The following is a 20963-nucleotide window of genomic DNA, read 5'->3' on the forward strand; positions in this document are numbered from 1 at the left end:
GCCAATTACTCAATGTGAGTCATTGGTCAAATGACTTCACTTTTGAAGCCTTGATTTTCCTGTCTGTAAACTGCGGATGGCAATCATACCACTCTGAAGGACTTTGTGAGCACTAGGTTAAGGGGCCTGTATATAAAGCATAGACCTTGATGTATGGAAAGTGCTCAGTGAGCATCATCTCCATATTCCTGGGGCTCAGCACCTTGCAGAGTAGATACTGCATGTAAATGAGAAGGGCAAATTGAAGCTATGCTGGGATGCAGTTCTGGGTAGCAGCAGTAGAATGGGCAGGGGTGGAGGTTAGGTGTCTCAGCGTGGCAGAAATGATAGAGTGCGGGTTGATTTGTCTCTTTGGCACACTTAGAAGGTTGAAAGCAGGATACCCTGATAGGGCCCCCTGGGCAGGTGGCATTGTCTTCATCTTAACCTGAATTTATGGGTCAGTGCTGACCTAACCTGCTGCCTATTGCAGAGCCTGGGGAGAAACTTCAAGTCTAGTGTTCCCCACCCACTGGCTGTGTTCTAGTGAATGACTCCTGTTCTAGACTCCCCTGCCTGCCACTTGGGCCAACCTTCTGGCTGCCCTAGGGACAAAAGAGAGCTGTGGTTTTCTGCTGAGCAAATCAATCCCTTTCTGCCACAGTGTTCTGGGCAAAGCCGTGTTGAGGCCATTCTCATGAATTGGCCATCATTATCCCTGCGATGCTGCTCCCTTCAGCTATGAGACAAAGGTCACTACAGAGGGCATCTCCATTATTCCTTGCAGGATTACAGGAGCACAAAATTCCTGTTATTAGGGGGCCTAAATTGGCTACCTTTCCCCATGCAGGCCAGGATCTCTTTATCTTGCTTTGGCCCCCCTTTCTCTTCCCTGGGCCCTGACAAGTGTAGAGTGTGGGGGTCAGAAGGAGAGGGTGCTCCTGCTGGCTTCTATTTGCATTTCTAGGAATGTGTCTTCAGAGGGGGTAAGGGTGTTTAAATGTCTGCCTGCCTTCTGCATAAACACCTTGACATGGCTCCAGAACATCTTTCTGAGCACTCCCTCTGCTACATCACTGCTTCTAAAGGAGGCCATTCATCCTTCTATTCACCCAGACCATCACCAGTGCTCATTGGGCATGCCTCGTCTTAGGCACTGAGATGAAGAGCTGACGAAGACAGAGTTCCTCCCTCTGAACTCTTTGCCGGCCTTCAGTGCTCTCCAGGTTTTGTGCATTTGGTTCCCCACACTTGGAATGCTTTTCCTTCCCTCCCTCCCTTTCTTCCTTTCCTTCCTTCCATCCATCTTTCCCTTCTTCCTCTTCCCCTCCCTCCCCTATCTTGCTCCTCCCTCAGCGGCACAAGCCACAATGCTTAATATTAATCAGGCCAGGGGTGGGTGTAGGGTGGGGAGGAAAGTCCCTTTAATGATTGACTCTGCAACTGGCAATCTGTTAGACTGTGTGTTGGGGCTTAATGTGTGATTTCATGCATTTTCACGGTCTCTAAATTGCAAATCCAAGATTATTTGAAAACATTTTATTTAATTTTCATGCTTTTTTAATCAAAAAAGTTAAAAGAATAATAATCTTTTATGGGCAGTTATAAATGTGCTATTTACACACAAGACAGAAATATCTCCCTCAGCTGAGCAATCTAAGTGTGTGCTTAGCTAGGACTCCATAGGAATACTAATGAGGAAAGGCAGACGATGCTTGGAGACAACTTAATTCATTCTTCTGGGCAATGTCTATCTAGGTGGAGTGGGATTCTCCAGGTTCATTCCTCAGCCCTCCCAACCTCCCAGCCTATGCAGATGGGAGGGATTTGGCAGGGAGCGCTGGGTAGGTGTAGGGCTGCTGCCTGGGCCATCTTTATGTCACTGGGGCCTTGCCAGATGCCTGTGATGGGGCAGGCATTCAGGAAATGCTTGCGAATACCTGAGTAAATGGCTGAGTGAAGGATTCTCCATACTCTCCTTTGGCAGTCCAAGGTGACTGTACATATTCATTCTTTTTTTTTTTTTTTAATCACATCACCATTGGAGATAGAAGCAACAGACACAGCTGAGCTCCTGGCTTGGTGAAGGGCACACCAAGGTGATGCTGGGTTGTGGGGTGCTGGGATGTTTGCAAACTATTTTTCACTTTGTTAGAATCATTATTTAGCTGCTGCTTGATTCAGAATCCCAGACCTAGAAGGAATTTGGAAACTTGAAGTTCAACTTTTTTACTTTACAAGATGAATGACAGAGTCAAAGTGAGGAAACTCCTTGATGAAGGACAACGCCAAGACTTGAATCCCAGTATCCTGCTCATTCCTAATTAGGTAAAGGTGGTTTTCTTTTCTCATACTTATTTCTTTCATCTGTTGGTGTGCACTATCTAACAGAACTTTTCCCAAATCCTGCAACTTCCGGGAGTGCTGGGGATGGCAGCAGTATCCTGTTTCCTTCCTCCTTTAACTTTGCACTGTTCTCTCTTTTCTGCTTAAGGAGTCTGGGGATAAAACACTCTGGAAACCCAAGGGAACTGGACAGAGTCCTCTACATCCATGGGCCACATATGTGGATAAGAGAGATGCCATCCTGTCTCTGCCTGGAAAGGAGATCCAGCCATACACACACAACTGGTCTAGCTGAGGGCTTCTGTAAGTGTTGAGATTGGATGCAGAGTACCTGATGAGTGCTTTCTCAATCCCATAATTGGCAAAGCCCCAACTGTGGCCAGCTGACATGGTGGAGCATGTCAGCCAGCAGATTCCCCTCACTCATTACCAATCCATGGGATAATGATGACCACCATAATCATTACCGCCTTAGACAGGCATGGATGACAAAGGCACCCTGGGGACTTCTGCTCTAAATGAGCTGCCTCTTAGCCAAACCCCACTCTCCAGAGTGACTTCCGACAGAATTGCAGCATCATGAAACTGCAAAGGGCCCATGGAGATCATCAGTTCTGGCTTTCTGCCTTCAGGGAGGACTAACCTTTATAGAATAGTTGCCGTAAAGGAAATTGAACCAAACTTACTTTTATATGTTATTCTTGTGATAGTATCTCTGTTGAGCATTCGATTAAGAAATGGGTTTGATGAATCAGAAACCTGGAGGAGAAAAGAAAATATGAATGACTGGGCATCACTCTTGCAGAACAAACATCTCCCCCCTGCATTCACTTATTCACTCATAGTTACTGAGTACCTACCATGAACCAAACACAATGACAGCTGGAAATTCAGAGATCAAAGCCAGAGTCCCTACTCTCAAGGACACCTTAGTCTAGAGAGGAAGACAGGTAAATGAACAAATCATTCTCATGTAATGTGAAGAGTGCTACGATTGAGTCATTGGTGTAATGATGTTGGAGAAAGACTGCCCACCGCCTGAGAATCTAAGTCATGAATCTGGGAGGATGGGTAGAAGTTCACAAAGTGTTTTGGTGGTAGAGTGTGGAAAGGGAGGAAAGGCAAGGAAAAGCATTTCATACAGAGAATCTGTAAGTACATGGTCATGAGGAAGTGAGAACCGGACATGCTCATGCAAGGGCTTCAGTGTACTTGAAACTGAGGGTGTGGGGAAGGATGGGAGGTGAGCCTAGAGAGATTGGCAGGGGCAGATCATGTCAGGCTTTTAAGCAAGGTAGAGACTACCATGTTAGGAAGGGGAAATTTATCTAGGTAGAGAGTGGGACAGAAAGAGTACCCAGAATAGAGGTATCAGGAAAAGGGAAAAAACTGAAAAGTAGTATGGAACCTTGGTATATCACTGCTCATTATTGCATGAATTGACTATACCATAAGCCATGTTAATTCAACCATCCATCCTCCATCCATCCAACAAATACTTGCAGAGGGTCTATTATGGGCCAAACATTGTACCAGATGTTCAGGGATCAGTTCCCATTTTATGCCTATGCCCTTATAGCTTCAAATTCCTCCTTAGGGAGAAGAAACCAGGTTTCCAGGGGCTTCAGCTAGGGAACCATCATTGATGAGACTGTGATGTGGCCCTACATAAGAAAGGGTTTTCTTAACAACCCCCGTTTACTCAGTCTTTTCCGGAGGACCATTATTCATCCTGATCATTTCTCTCCTACCTTGCGTAGCTCTGCCCTGTAATTTATGCCTCAGCAGCTAATCGGATGTTGTGACACATCAACATTTTACATCTGATTTATCTGAGGGTTGGAAAAATTGCAGCAGATGATTATTATTATTAGATAAGCAACAGGTAATTTTAGCTTGGAGAAAGCACAGACTGTTTATTTTCCCTCCATCTGTCTCTCTTTTTGCAGTTTCCTGGCTGTGTTGTGGTGAGACACACACTAAAGGGAGCTTGGTGAGTGACAAAGCCCAGAGGAGGTAAAAGTCTACCCCTAAATAGAAAAAGTCCCAAACTGAATACTGTCGCTCCCCTCAGTGCTATATACAGCGTTTACTTTGACAACCTCTTCAGCCATTTAAAAAATAGCTTGGAGCCTACTTCTGGTGCTGATGCATCCCATGAAAGAAAGATGGCTAGGAATATACTGTCGTAGCAGGTAAGGGATCTGCCATCTACCTTATTCCCTTGGTGCCTTGGGCTTTTTGATACCTGGTGAATCTGGGCAGCCCTCACATTGGGATCAGACCCCTTTGAGCTGATTAAAAATAATTGAAAAATTTCCAAAGTGCACACAGATGATTTGTGGGCTCTAGTGTGTTGGCTGCGTGGGCGAGAGGATAAAATATGTACTTGGTATAAGTGAGCTTAAGTGGGAAGTTAATGGTGTGTGATTGAGCAGCAATTACAGCCAAATCTCAGTCCCCTGTGGTCACAGCAAGGGTGGGGGTTTGTGGAGGACAGAGATAAATAAAATGCACAGATAAGCAAGTACCTCCTTTAAGCCAGTAACTCCAACTTTTCTATGGCTCAGCTTTTAGCCAGGGCAATGGGCTAAACTACTAGGATGTGGGGCTTGTTATGTCCCATTCCGGCCCACCCTGCTGGGAAGGGAAGGGGCAGAGAGTTCAGAAGGAGGGGAGGACAACTACAAGAGGCTGTGCACCCTTAGAGACCAAAGGCTTTGTTCATCTCATTTCTGGGTACCAGTGCCTAGCAGACGGCTGGCTGGTAGTACCCCATGCTCCATCAGAATTTTGAGATGAGTTAATGGTCAGCCACAGCTTGGATAACTCACGGTGTTGGTTTTCTGGGAGTTGATTATGTGGAGCAAAGACAAAAATATTGTGGCTTATTTTGAGATCTAGCAAGAAAGCTTCAGGTCTGCTCAGGGAAAGAATGGCTTCATCTCTAGGGGCTAAATTGACCTGAGAAGATGCAGGAGCTAGTCATTATCCCTTCACTGACCTCAGAGTCCACAGCTTAAGTTCTTTTCAACAACCTGTGGGCAAGCAGCCAGGACCTACAAACCCTAACTGCGAGTCGTGATCTTGGTGGGAGCGACGTTTCTATAGGAACGCTTGTGAAACACACCAGTAGTTTGCTGTTGGCTTCCTGGCGTATCCATCACTCTGTCAGCTGTAATGTGCCTGTGCTTCCAGGATGGCAGTCACTGCCTCAAGCTTTCATCCAAGTGAGGCAACGTCAGGGCCAAGGTTGAGACACCCTCCAAAGGACAGGCATTGCTGGGGCAGGCAGGATTTGTGCTGGGAAAGCCACAGGGGGAGGTGAGCTCCTGGACATGCATGACAATATTGTGACATATCTACAGGCTTCACAGTGAGTGCAGTCCAGGCTGAATGCACAAGTTGGTTATCAATGCCATAATCAGGGCTGGATTAAGAGATAAAGGAATTAGCCCTGTGCTTATGAGTAGCCTGGGGTTTTGGGGAGAATGGGAAGAATGTTTTAAAATGTCATTTTCTCCCTTCTTGCCCTAGTTGCTTTCTCCCAGCTCTATTGGAGAGGCGTAGAATGAGAATAAGGTCATGAGTATTAAATCAGGGAAGACTTGGGTCCTCTCCTGGCTGGGCTGTTATAAGTGACCTGAACTTGGGTGAGATGCCAAAGGTTCTCTGAACTGTTTTACTCATCGGTAAGATACAACCCTAATGCCCAACCTCTGAGTTTATTATTAAACAATCAAATAGGTGTAAAATGCATATCATAGTGTCTGGCACTGAGAAATCTACTGTTTATTAGTCCCGGGTTTGTGATGATGCCAGGAGAGAGTTACAGATACGATTAGGATCTGTGCTGGGACCAGTTTCCTTTGAGATGTCATGTCAAGTATCATAAAGGCACAAAAGCCTAAAAATATGCTTCCTTGGCCAAATATCCCTTCCTCTCTTTGCAAATGACAAACCAAAGGATGGACAAACCAGGGGAGGTTGAGGTTAGTGGCCAGGGATAGCAATATGTCATAGAGGCTCGGTTCAGCCCCTGCCCAGTGCATAGATCTGCCCTGATCTGACCGAGGGGAGGGTGAGGAAGTTAGGACAGGGTACGAAGTGGATGTGTGGGGAGGGTGAAATGCCTGTTGCACAGGGAAAGGCTTTTGGGGGGCAGGGAGAGGGAGTAGTGCCCATTCTTCTGAGTAATGATGATGTCATCATTAGATCCCTGTTAAAACTTCGTGGTGGCAAATGCTGGGTTTCTATTGATCATCTCCATCAGATTCCCTGTTCTAATTGGGGCACTTTCTCTCATGATCTGGCCAAAACTTCGCCAGGAGCTAGCAGAGTGACTGCCAATGTTTGGAACTGCCACACATTGCTTTTTAAAATTTTTATTTTTCCAATTAGAAAAGCAATTTCTTTTTTTATTAAAAAATTTGCATACCTGCTTCTCTCTACATCTGCTAAAATGTTAAAGATAATTGGTATTATTATTTTCTTTAACAAATTAGAATGTGCTTGGTTGGAGATTTTATGTTGTTATTGTTGACTGTTAGGGAGATGTGGTGTTTCCTTATAATGTTATAAAGCCGTTGTGGGTGATCTTATTGCCAGGGATGCTTATGAAGGAACAGGAGAGAGAGAGAAAGATGATGCTCAGAGCAACTTCGGGGAAGCTGGAAGGAGCTATTTAGTGCAGTACCTGGAGGGGAGAGACATCTTGCCGCTTCTTGTGTTTACAAGGGGCAGCTGAATGGTGAACAGGACTTTAATCCTGTGGGGCATTAGTGAGCCACCCACCCTTCTAGTATTACATCCTTCTGATTTAATTGCATTAGGTGGGTCTTAAAGCCTGCTCCTTTTTCCAGCACCCTTTTTCTTTCTAGGACAGAAGCTGCTTGAATCCTCAGGCCCTGATGCTCTGAAATGGAGCTTATCATTTTTGCATCTCACTGCAGGGGACCTCATTTTCCATAAATCTCGTGTATATAAAAGTCACCACCCTGTAGTTTTCTTAGGCATGGATAGCACCCCTTTTTAATATTTCTAACTCCAACAGAGACCGTAAATTGGTATTCTGATTGAGGTGGGGATGGTGAGAAGAGAAGAATGAAGAAATGCAAGAGACTTACTTTTATAAATATAGAAACTACCACCAATCCATTTGGACTCTTTGCAGCTTCTGTGACATTTGTATATAGCTCATGGTTATAGTGGATGAGCTGCACCTGGGAGGAGGGAAAAACGAGAATCAGAACAATAATCCAACATGAAATGGTAGGAGGCATAGCATTTGCCCCGACATAAGGGTGAACTGCGAAGTATATTGAGGAACAACTTGGAAGACAATCCTAACTGAAGAGATTTCAGAGGGATATGTGTATGTATGCGTGTAAAATGCATGTACATGCACACAAAAATACCCATACATATTTGCAAATGTTTTCCGGTAACAAACATGCTTTTAATAAGCTCAGAGCCCATCTCGCTCTGGCTCCGTCGCAGGACATTTCCCCTAAAGCGTGTGTAAAGTGAATTTTCCTTATTAGGAATGGAACTGTCCTGCAGGGGTGGACGTAGTCTCCCTGCTGCACCAACAGCTGCCACAGGCAGCCAGTAAATCTTCCTTGCAGCTTCGGAGCAAACAGGGAGCTGTTAGGTCCTGAGTCAGCCGTGACCTGGGATGAAACTGGCCAGCCTGCAAGAGGCAGTAGTAGCTGATGGATCGGGCTTCTGACGCACCAGCCTGCCCCAGTCATCTGGTTGTGCAGGACTTGACTTCCTCCTCTTTCAACAAGGATCAGCAGTCTACCCATTGAGCCTTCTCCCTGTTACTTAATTTTTTAAAATTCATTTTTTAAAATTGTGTATCAACATACATATATGTTGAAACAGATGCTCCAGCAATTTTTAGCCACATGATCAAGTTACCCCTCATCACTGGAATCGACAGTTTCCTCTGAAAAATGGGTATGATTTTCTCTCCTTGAAATTCATCTCAAGGCTGTGATTTTAAAATACTTTTTTCTTAACAGTATGGAAGCAAAATTTTTTAACAAATTAAAATACAGAAGTAAAAAAAGTGATGCCCCCAGCCACCTCTTTCTAATTCTAGTCCAAGTTGTACATACAACTATGAACAATTTAGTGTACATCCTTGTGGATGCTTGTTTTGTGCCTATAAATCAAACACATATAGGTATAAAAAAACAATCTGCTAGTCCACAGTAAGTGTTAAAACATAGAAAAGGGATGACTAATAATTATGCTTCTGAACTTGATTTTTTCAAATTTAAAAGTAGTTTTTAGCTATGCATATAGACCTCCCCAAGTCTTCCTAATAACTATAGAGTTGTCAGTTGCACAAATGCCCCATAACATATTTAAGCATCTTTTCACTGGCTTTTGGGTTGTTTCTATTTTTTTTTTGTCTCTTATAAACAATGTCACAGCAAGCACATCATATATCTTTCTGTAATGGTGTTAGCATTTTCCACAGGCTGATCTGAGAATCCAATAAGGCAGTGCATGCAGAAGTGATTTGTGACTCTGGAAGTATGAGAATACTCATTATTGCCAAGATCTTATATTGCATTAAAAAAGGTGAAGTTTTAGAAGTTGAGAAATGTGATGATCAAAAAAGATGCTTTTCCTTGAACTTTGAGGAAAAAAATCTATATCAAACCCAGTGGTTTGCAGACTTCACTGCACATCTAGATCACCTGGGTGCTTTTAAAGCCCACCTGTGCCTGCCTATACCTTCTTACATTCTAATTTAATTGATTTGGGGTGATATTTGTGTTCATCAAAAGCTTGCCAGCTAGAGGGAAGTTGGAGCTGAGAACAAGTGGAACATAACCAATGAACATGAATATCCCATCAGTGCCTAATCAGATGGACAGTACCTTGAATCTGAGAATATCCTGAACCTCCTGAGGTAGTGGAACTTCTCTTGAAGACAGAAATGTTACTGATGCTCTTGAAATATCCTGTTTGCTTACCGGCTTTTCACTTATGAGTTTTGCCAATGGAGACAGATGACTCTACAGTAGCTACTCTGCCACCAGTAAGGCAACCACAGGCAGGGGTTGCTTTGCCTCTGCAGGACTTTTAATCTCCCCTCCCTTACACCCCACACAACCAGGACTTTTCCAGGTGCAGAAGTGTTGCCAGGTGGAAGAACCAGGGACTAGGGGGTTCTCACACACTCAGCACACATCCTTTCCAGTGCTGAGTAAGTGTCTAATGAGAATAAAACACATCCTGCCATCTGCTAAGCTCTTCCCACTGATACAGGTGACCAACAAAACTGCCAGGGGATGCACCAGTGCTGCCAGGCATGCCTTGAAGTTACAGCATATTCTGAGCACCAGAGCAGGGAAGTGAAGGGCAATCCAGTGACGTGATCCTTCGGTCCAGCTTGCAAGCCAGAAAAAGGCAGGAAGAAGTCTCTTGGGCCATGGGATGCCCCATAGGGTGGGATTCTTTCGGGGGCTAGGAGCTGTAAGAAAGGGGCTGGTGAGTACAGGGCTGAGGCTGTGCTCTGCTTTCAGCTTAAGTTAACACATTTAAAACTCTGATCTGAAGTCATGCCTCTTCTCTATTCTAAGGTGAGTTGGCTAGGATTCTGATACCAGGAGCTTTGGTTTCTATTAGCAGTTGCTGATGGACTGCCTATTGTGTTAGGTTGAACCATATGAAATTGACCTTTTGCTTTACAAAACTGGTGACTTTATAGAGTTAATACATTCTAGAAATAAATCTGTTTTGAGTATGAGTTTTGAGCATTTTCTTTCTGACCCCCAGTCAGATGTTAATAAGATGACATAGTGCTTGCCTACTCAGTATGTGCTCTAGGGATCAGCAGCAGCCTCAGCATCCGGGAGCTTGTTAGAATCTGGAGCCCCATCCCAGGTCTCCTGAATCAAGATCTGCATTTTCTCAAATTCCTAGTGATTTGAATGCATGCTAAAGTTGCAGAAGCATTGCTTTAGCAGATACTGTTGGCTGGTGAGCAGAGTCCTATTTTATCTGGCTGTTTACCCCTTATCCACTTTAGCTTGGGTGGGTTAAGGAGTCCATGCATCACCTTTGTTGGAAGACAGGCTGAGCCCAGATCATAGAAGACCTAGAACAACAGCAATAGAAGGGCTTTGAGCAGGGAATGAGAAAACCGGCTGGACTGTAAGAGGGCAGATTGGAGCCAGGAGAAAGTAGAGGTGGGGGTTGGGGGAGTTTGGTGTCATGTGATGGCTATTAAGGCAGAGATGTGGTCTATAGGTCTTTGCGTTTATAGAATGTGTATGTTTGTGTGCTGAGGTGGCACCAGGAGAATCCCCTGGCAATGGAACATCTAGGAGCAACAGAAGAGTCCAGGAGACAGTTTGACAGTTGTCAGGCTTTCTGTTCTCAGATGTAAGAACACAAATTGGGCATCAAAGGTAACCTGGGACCTGTACCAGTTCATGCACCAGCAGCAGGGCTCAAGCATGAAAAAAGTGTGCTGCTTTTCTACTGCCTCCCAGGCCTCTGTTGGTGGTGGTCACAGTTCCTGCAGCTACTGCCTTTGCTCTTCCCTAGCCAGACACAAGGATGCCAACCCAGTACCCACTAACCACTTACAACATGCATGAGTCCATGTAGGTCTGGAGAAAAGGGGGGTTCACCACTTTTCCTACCATGAATTTGGTCTTGGGGAGCAGCAATGTGCAAATCACGTCCCGCTAGGGAGAGAGTATCAGATTGGCAGACAGGTTCTGACGGTGATGCCTGTGTATTACTTTTTGCCATTTATAGGTAACACTTTTAAATCTCAACCCTATAAAGTCTGAATTTTGAATAACTTAGATGGGCCCTAAGCTATACTTTAACTGAGCCCCAACTTTAAGGCTTATGCAGAGTAATCGGAGTGTCTGATATGAAACAGATGATCAGTGATTGTTCAACTGTCTGAGTAAGTACATGATTTGACTAAGACTGCAGGGACAATGAGAGCAAACTCTGGGGACTAATGATGACATGCTAATTAAACACCAAGTTCAAGACTTTAAGACGTTCATTAAAGAGATGCCTTGAGGGCTTCTGCTAGTTTAGTTGGAATTACCATGTGAAAGGGCTAAACCTGGATTCCTGGAAATTATTTTATAATCTTGATTTTTCAAATTAATTTTACATGAATATCCTCCTAGAGAAGCTTCCTGGAAATGCAAGACTGAGAAACGTCAGGCAGTCTTCCAGGAAGAATACTACCAGTCTTGTCATGAGGCTCCAACATGGCAGGTGCCATGCTCCAGTGCATTCTCTGTATCTAAGTCCTCCATGACCTGATGTGACTTGTTCTTGTGTTCTCATCTCAGAAAGGCCACTTCACTTCAATTCTTTACACAGGCCAGGAATTCATTGGTTCCAAAAATCTTTGAGGGCCAACTATGAGCTGAGGTCGGTTGGAATAAAACTGAGAAAGTCTTTGCCCTCTTAGAGATAGTTTCAGATGGTGGCAAAGATAACTTTGAAGGAAACAAAACACGATTTTGACTTACAAAGTGAAAGGCAGTAGTGGAAAGAATGGGGGCAGGGATGCAGAAGTGGAAGCAACATTCAGTAGTGTAGTTGGTGAAAGCCTTTGGGGAGGCTAACATGTGAGCTGAATTCCCATGATGAGAAGGAGCCAGGTATGGGAAGATCAGAGGGAGGCGTATCACTTGCAGAGAACACGGCCAAGGCAAAGAGCCTGACATAGGGACAAGCAGCTGAGAATGGCAGGGAAAGGATGAAGGTGGCTCAAGATGGAACCAGTTCATGCAAGGCTTTGTAGACCATGGTGAGGGGCTTTGATTTTATTCCAAACACAATGGGAAGTCACAGGAGGTAAAGAAGAAACCAATTGAGCTGATGTGCACTTTTGAAAGATCTCTATGGTGTGGAGGAGGGCACAGTGGGGACTGAAGAAGCCTTTCCTACCCTTCTTTACCTCATAGTTCAGTTGGGGTTGTGCCCAGTTCCTATGACTAGTTGAGTTCACACTCAAGCACATGCTATTTTGAAACGATTCTCTTTGTGTCTCATCTTCTCCAGGACTCCTTCCATGAAGCACTGACTCTGAGCACCAAGTGCAGCTCCAGGACTCCTTCCATGAAGCACTGACTCTGAGCACCAAGTGCAGCACCAGGACTCCTTCCATGAAGCACTGACTCTGAGCACCAAGTGCAGCTCCTCTCTCCTCTCCTCGGTGCTGTCATCCAGGAGGCAAGTTTGTGATGGTTAATTTTATATGGCAACTTGACCGGGCAAAGGGATGCCCAGATAGTAGGAAAAACATTGTCTGGGTGTGACTATGCAGGTGCTTCTAGAAGATATTAGCATTTGAATCAGTAGGCTGAGTAAAAAAGATCTGGCCCTATCACTTTGGGTGGGCAGCTTCCAATCTATTGCAGATATTAATAGAATAAAAAGGTGGAGGATTCTTTTTCCTTGAGCCGGGACATCCCTCTTTTTTTGCCCTTTAACATCAAATCTCCTGGTTCTTGGGCCTTTCGATTTTAGACTCTGGGACTTCGAACACCTCTTTCCCTGTGGTTTGGGATTGGGAATTACACCATCAGCTCTCCCTGGTTCCCCAGCTTGCAGACTGCATATTGTGGGACTTCTTGGCTTCTATAATTGTGTGAGCCAGTTCCCATAATAAATCTCTTATCTATCTGGATATATATCCTATTGATTCTGTTTGTCTAGAGAACTCTGACTAATCAGAATTCAAAATATTTTGCAACCAAAATGGCATGGGGACTGGGTGATCAGAACAGATATAAACCACAGACACCAGGTACAGTCACGTGCATGCTGAATATCGTCGTCAAAGTTCGTCATCATCACCACTTGTTGATGATCATCACCAACATTTGTTGAGCACCTCTTTGTGCCAGAGATGATGCCAGCAGAAACATCTCATTTAATTCTTGAAAAATTCCATGACTTAGTGCCATGATTTCCATTTGAGTCACGGGGACACCAACCCTCTGAGAGACAGTGGCAGAGCTGGGATTGTGCCCAGTTCCTATGACTATTTGAGTTCATACTCAAGCATGTGCTATTTTGAAACTATTCTCTGTGTGTGTGTCTCTACTTTTGGGCAAACATCTCAAGCCATGGATACTCATCATCACACCCCCAGTGATGGGATCTGGCTCAGAGCAGATGTTGGCAAGCATTTGCTGAATGAATACCAATTCTGCATCTTGTAGAGTCTTAGTCTGAGAAGGGGTCTTAGAGAAAACCAAGGCCTTAGTTCTCAGCCTATTACTTTAAAGAATGAAGACAGTGAGGATCAAAGAGGAGCTATGTCTTTGCCCATGATTATGCAGTCATTCATAGATCCAGTCATTCAACATGTGTTTACTGAGCAACTCCTAAGTAAGGGAGAGTGGTATAAGAAGAAATTGTATTGGAAGGCAGGAGAAGACTGTGGAGATCTTGGCAGGCCAAGGTAGGGGTTCTTGATTGCATCCGAAGAGTGATGAAGAATTTCACTTATGTCCTAGAATTCTCTTGGGACCAGAGGCAAAGCTTCTCCTGTGCACATAATTGAAGTGGGATCCTGAAAACCATTGGCCTTGGGTGACCAGTAGCTCAGCTTTCAAGCTAACAGAGAAGTACTCCTCTGTGTTAAATGAGCAGACCAGCTGCAAGCAGGCTTCCAAGTTGACATAAGCCACACTTGTCATCGGTTAAGCTGGGAGCAGCTTCAGCTGTACAGGTCTCAACAGTTTTCATTTTTTGGTAGCAAGGTGAGGCACCAGTGCATGCCGGGGGCTGCTCACTCACCCCTCATGCCTCAGGAGGGCAACGGGCTGTGTTCTCAGACCATAGATTTCCTTTCTCAGCATGATGCTCCATTAGCAGAAGCCCTTTGGGAAACGCGAAAGAGCAGCCTTGTAACAGAAGACCACACATGGCGTTCAGAGTGACAGTGCTGTCACCTTACCCCTGCTTAACCATCTCAGAGGCCTCCCACTGCCTGTAACATAAAGATGCACATCTGTGGCCCCTGACTTTTCTAACCACATCTCCTTGTTTTCTGTGTTCTGCTCGGTGTCTTTCAGTCTCTCTTATATACTGAGCTTCCTCCTTTCCCAGAAGCTGTTCTTACTCTGTTTCTTATGCTTCCCTTCCCTCAAACAGAGAAGGGAAATACAAAACACCTTTCCTTCTTTCTTTACTTTCTTGTAGAAAGACATTATGTGCATACTCTAAAGTAAAATGAATAATCACTGTCACTTTTTGGCCATGTGACCTCAGAAGACGTGCTTAACCTCTCTGTGCCTTAACGTCTTCCTTTGCCTATTTTAGGAACAAATGTGGTAATATGAGTGAGCTCTTTTATTCAGAGAAGAATAAGAGAAGGGAGGGAATACCCTTCCCTCCCTTCTCTGTTTGACTCCTACTTATGAACTCCTTTTATCTTAGCTCAAGGGTCACCTGTTGCGGGAGATCCCCACAACCCACCTTCATAGCACTCTGTACTTTTCAAAATACATATCACAGTTTTATCTTGACATTTACTGTGGGACTGAGGAATGCTCACCTCTTTCACTAGACTTCAGGCTTCATCCAGGCAAGGGCCCTATCATATCGGTCCCTGTGACATCCTCTATACCCAGCACTGTACCTGGTACATATTAACTGTATCAAGGCAGAAATAATTGGTAAATGAATGAATGAAGCAGTGCAGGCTGTCTTGTACAATGAAGTGTGATGTCCCAAGGGATGGGGGGAGCAAGGTGCTTGGCTGAGAACAGTTAAAGAACAGTCTGGAATTCCAAAGGGTATCTCTAATGGGAACCAAGACACTGAGTGTCACATTGGGCTATTTGGGTTGCAAAGCCTGGTTTCACCCCTGGGTACCGTTAGGTGAGCAAGTCTCTCATCTATAACAGGGATAGTAATAATAATTTGTAACTAATACTCATAGAACTGTGTGATTATTCTCTAAGACTGAATATACAAAAGCACTTAGCCCAGGGCCTGACTGGCAGTAAGCATCCAATATTAGCTATTATTGTTGTTGTTATGCAATATTTATTATACAAGCAATAGATAATACAGCCTCAGCTCCTGCAGAAATAGGGGTTAGGTATGTGCAGGTCTCCTTTGTGGATCCTGACATCGTGTCTGTTCTTCAAAGAATCTTGAGGAAGGTATCACTTATTGGAGCACTACCCACTGTGTTTCAGACACTGCATGAAGCAAGAACTGTTAAAAAGAAATGCATTCTGAATGGCTCACACTGTAATTCAAAGGTCGGCAGACTTTTTTTCTGTAAAGATTCAGATGGTAAATAGTAGTATCTACGTCAGCTCTGCAGTACGTGTCACAACTACTCTACTCTGCTTTTGTAGTAGGAAAGAAGTCACGGATGAAATATAAAAGTGGGCGTGGCTGGGTTCCAGTAAAACTACAGAAACACAGAATAGGCTAGATGTGGTCTGTGACTGTAGTTTGCTGACCTTTGCTAGTTTAAATTTGGGAGACAAATAAAGAACTTCCAGGACTTATGTTTTCCAGTAAGAGTTCTATACAGAAAAAAGGAAAATACATGTTGAGAGAACCTAAGCATTAAGCTCTCCCTTTCCTTTAAGTGACGATGATTACTATTGTCACCTTTCTATGGTCCTTTAGACTTTTCAAGGAATATTCAATTCAAGTGAGCTTAATTCTACTCAACATACAGGTTCCAAATGCCCACCTTATGCCAGATCCCAGAAGTCCATAGATGAATGCTATATATTCCATATTTTAAAGGAGCTCATGCATATCACCACATTTGTTCCTAAAACAGGCAAAGGAAGACGTTAAGGCAGAGAGGTTAAGCACCTCTTCTGAGGTCACATGGCCAAAAAGTGACAGTGACTATTCATTTTACTTTAGAGTATGCAAACAGGGTCTTTCTACAAAAAAGAAAGAAGAAAAGGTGTTTTGTATTTGAGGGGAGATCACATTTCAGCAGCTGTTGCTGGAACAAAAATTATAAGCTAGAACTTATTTATAGAAAGTCATTAACAAGTTTGTCTTTATGTGTAAGAGCACACACAGTCTGCAGAGAGGAACGCAGTTTGATGTTTACTAACCGCCACGTTCTCACTCTAAAGTTCGGCAGTTATCACTGGTCTGCCCAGTGATGAGATTTTCTTCATTGTAGGACATGGAATGCAATTATGGCTAAAAATAATTTTTTCATAGTTTTTTTGAATGAAGACCCCCCCAAATGTGGTCTGGCTGTCAAAGCAACCTAGAAAACCAGAGTGAAATGTAATTATTTTTCCCCTAAAAAAGAACAAAACTTGGATTTTTTTTCCTACTTCTCCCTTTTGGAATAAAAACTTGGATTTTAAAGCATGTTTTTCATCAAGTTATATGGCAGTTTGCACAAATGTAGAGTCAGATATTTGGGTACAGAATCATGCTGGAAAATGCAAGACCTTGAGGCTAGTCAGACACCTCTTCTGTCCAAGTAACTTAGCTCCTCTAATTATTTTTTAATCCATAATATAGGGATGCATCTAAGAATTGTCATGAGAATAAAACAAGATAATCAATGTCACAGTCTTTCAGGAACTTGGCAGGGTATAAGCGAGCAAGAGAAATAGATAACACACATAAAGAATCAGGGATGGGCAAGGACTTCATGACCAAAACACCAAAAGCATTGGCAACAAAAGCCAAAATAGACAAATGGGACTTAATCAAACTCCACAGCTTCTGCACGGCAAAAGAAACAGTCATTAGAGTGAATCAGCAACCAACAGAATGGGAAAAATTTTTGCAGTCTACGCATCTGACAAAGGGCTGATATCCAGAATTTACAAAGAACTAAAACAGGTTTACAAGAAAAAAACAAGCCCATTCAAAAGTGGGCAAAGGATATGAACAGACACTTTACAAAAGAAGACATACACGAGGCCAACAAACATACGAAAAAATGTTCATTATCACTGGTCATCAGAGAAATGCAAATCAAAACTACATTGAGATACTATCTCACGCCAGTTAGAATGGCGATCATTAAAAAATCTGGAGACAACAGATGCTGGAGAGTATGTGGAGAAATGGGAACACTTTTACACTGCTGGTGGGAGTGTAAATTAGTTCAACCATGGTGGAAGACAGTGTGGCGATTCCCCAAGGACCTAGAAATAGAAATTCCATTTGACCCAGCAATCCCATTACTGGGTATATATCCAAAGGATTATAAATCATTCTTCTATAAGGACACATGCACACGAATGTTCATTGCAGCACTGTTTACAATAGCAAAGACCTGGAACCAACCCAAATGCCCATCGATGATAGGCTGGACAGGGAAAATGTGGCACATGTACACCATGGAATACTATGCAGCTATAAAAAACAATGAGTTCATGTCCTTTGTAGGGACATGGATGAACCTGGAAACCATCATTCTCAGCAAACTGACACAAGAGCAGAAAATCAAACACTGCATGTTCTCACTCATAGGTGGGTGTTGAACAATGAGAACACATGGACACAGGGAGGGGAGCACTACACACTTGGGTCTGTTGGGGGGAACTAGGAGAGGGACAGCGGGGGGGGGGTGGGAAGTAGGGGAGAGAGAGCATGGGGAGAAATGCCAGATATAGGTGATGGGGAAGAAGGCAGCAAATCACACTGCCACGTGTATACCTATGCAACAATCTTGCATGTTCTTCACATGTACCCCAAAACCTAAAATGCAAAAAAAAAAAAAGAAAAAAGACAGCAAAAAAAGAATCAGGGATGATCTGTAATGCTTTTTTTTTTCTTTCCTGAAACATTCTGAAATAGCTGCTTCCAGAAGCCAACTTTTCTTCTATGATCCTTTCCCGAAAGCATCTGTATGCTTTCCACTTCTCATTAAAGAAGCTGCTGAGAGCCAGAGCAGGATGTGCGTCCTGCAGTGATGTCTAGATCCTCCCAGAAGTGACTTCTAGGCAGTGGCTGCCACCATGCAAGAATTAAAGGTGAGGTCTGCAGGTCCTTTTGAAACCTCTGCTGATTTTAGTTAATGCTCCTCCTCACTGATATCCCACAACTTGCCCTCTTTTTCTCTGCATCTGCCTATGTCCTCCCCAAGCCCCTATGACCTCAAACTCATCACAGCACAGGGCATGGATGAAGAGAGTTTGGCTCAAGCGCTGGGTCTTTTGGTCTCTTTGAACTTCGGCTTCTTCACAGGCAAAACTGTGATGACAACATAACCACTCAAAGAATTGTGCTGATTAAATGAGCTCAGGTGTACACATGAGATAAAGGGGGCTTCAAATGCAGTGCCTGGCACAAAGTAAGCCCTCATTAAATGGGAGTTGCCATGATTATTATTAAAAATGTCTGGCTGCTGGGGATTAGATAAAGAGAGTGGCCCTAGAACGATGAGGTGACTTGTGAAGTTCCATAAGTAACAATAAAATCAGGCCATTCACACTTTTGGACTGTATTTCTTGAGTGGCCATATATTATTCATGTTTATGTCTTACTTATTGTCAGATGACTACCAAGAAGATTTTGCCAGCCTTTTCTTTCTGTAGCCATATTCTTGTATTATGAAAATAGATACACTGAATCTGTCTCAAACTCTATACCTTGTCTCTTAACGATTCTTGTCGATTCTGTAGAAGAGTTTGCCCCTTGAGAACCTCTGTACTGGTATGTACAGGGCATTTTTGTTAAGTGTTTATTAAGTCATTCCAGAATCCACATCAATACTGTTAATAAAGACTCACTTTGTTTTAACTAATTTAGGGATTTAATGTTAAGTAGTTCATCCGAATTAAGGCAAGAATTATTTTTGGTCATCTCCTACCCACAAAAAAGTGTTGGTCCAGATAGGTTTACAAGTATGTTCCAGCAGATATCTGAGGGGGAGATTATAAGATAAGATATATCTTACAATCATATATGCAAAAAGCCCAAATTAATACTAGCTAGTGGAAAACGGCATTAAAAATAATTTATTACAATCAAGTAGGGCTCATATCAGGAGTTAAGGGTAAATCAATGATGGAGAAATCTTCCAGTGTGATCTTGCACATTAACTGAATGAAGTAGGAAAAAAAGGGGCCATGAACATCTCAATAGGGACTACCTATGTTTACATACATCTAACCAAATTAAGATCCATTTTCGTGGAATTACTTCTCACTTAAATGGATGAACTGTACAAAAAAAAAAAAAAAAGAATCCAATGCTTCAATCTGATACCTGGGATGTCTTTTGCCTGAGGTTGAGTTCGGGAGTGAATGAGGAAGAGAGCTTCCCGGTGATCATGAGACAATTTGGGCCAAAGCATGTCTCTGGAATGCTGAGAAAGGCTCTGAACGCTTCGGCGAGGTGGTGCCCAGAGCACCGTGTGACTGAATGACATTTCAGGGGACCACAATGCAAGGTTTTATCCTCTTCTAGTTATTCATAAAGGTTTATAGCTTCACCAGTATAGATATAACTAAATTGAAGAGGAATGCGATTTGTCAAATATCCAAGGCAATGACTCACTACCTGTAATAATAGATGCACACCAAAGGCTTGACTGAGAAGACTCTTCCTAGCTCACTTCACAGTTAGTCCCCATCCTGGAGGAAGGAAAGACGGAACCTCACACACTGCTTGCCAAAGCCCTCTTATTCACTCAGGGTTAATTCAGAAGGGTCACTTTAGGTGGCTACTCTCCTAACTGACCTATTCATGGAAAATATAACATCTAGTAGATAGGAGGGTTTTCTCTCCTCTCATAAATGAAGCTGCACAACAATTTGGATAAAATGTTCACAAAACTAGGCTTGATTTTGTACACATTAATTGCATAAAGAGTGATATTTAGAAAGCAGAAACATATACTGGTTTCTTTCAAAGCCATTAAACCCGCAGTGGATTGACTGTAGGGATGCATACTAGAAAGTGCACAGGGCTGGGTTTTAAATGACAGCTCTTCCACTCAGTAGGTGTGTGTGCTCAGTAGGTCACTGTCCCCTTTTAGACCTCAGGGTCTTTATCTGGAAAACATGGAGATTTTAAGGACAGGGTTTGTGATTCTTCTAAAACATTGGTGGGAAATATAGGATGTTGCCTCTTAACTTTCCATCAAAGTCAACTAAGTTACAGTCATACATTCCTTAACGACCAGGATACATTCTGAGAAATGCGTTATTAGGTGATTTTGTCATTGTGTGAACATCATAGAGTGTACTTATGTAAACCTAGATGGTATGTGTATAGCCTATTGCTCCTAGGCTACAAGCCTGTGCAGCATTTTACTGTATGTACTGAATACCATATGCAATTTTACTGCACACAGTGGTGAGCATTTGTGTATCTAAACATAGAAAAAGTCTCCATCAAAATATGGTATTATAATCTTAGGGGACCATTGCCACAGAGGCAGCCTGTCTTTGACAGAAATGTTGCTATATGGTATGTGACTGTACATGGAATCAAAACCAAATATTTAAACCAAAGTTTCAGTAGGCAGCATGTTTATGCCTGGGGTTGCAAATGGGTGACTGTGGGACCAGGCTGGTTGCATTGACAGAGAAGAAGGCTAGGCAAGGACCATGGCCAAAAAATATATAAATGTGCAGCTTAGTCCCATGGCCTCCTGA

At 43.3% G+C, this 20963-nt stretch overlaps 1 protein-coding gene across 2 annotated transcripts in view; it reads right to left on the reverse strand.

Annotated features, from left to right (window-relative positions):
- CA10 (carbonic anhydrase 10) overlaps positions 1–20963 on the reverse strand; it is a 536417-nt gene that overhangs the window by 15389 nt on the left and 500065 nt on the right. For both annotated transcript variants that reach the window (XM_032280090.1, XM_032280089.1), the window contains exons 6-7: positions 7452–7547; positions 3012–3084 (exon numbers count right to left, since the gene is read on the reverse strand). In XM_032280090.1, the coding sequence (XP_032135981.1) occupies positions 3012–3084; positions 7452–7547 (169 nt within the window). The remainder of the gene's footprint in view (positions 1–3011; positions 3085–7451; positions 7548–20963) is intronic.

The sequence above is a fragment of the Sapajus apella genome, unplaced genomic scaffold (assembly GCF_009761245.1).
Source record: "Sapajus apella isolate SASKATOON/1434 unplaced genomic scaffold, GSC_monkey_1.0 scaffold12, whole genome shotgun sequence".
Lineage (NCBI taxonomy): Eukaryota > Metazoa > Chordata > Mammalia > Primates > Cebidae > Sapajus > Sapajus apella.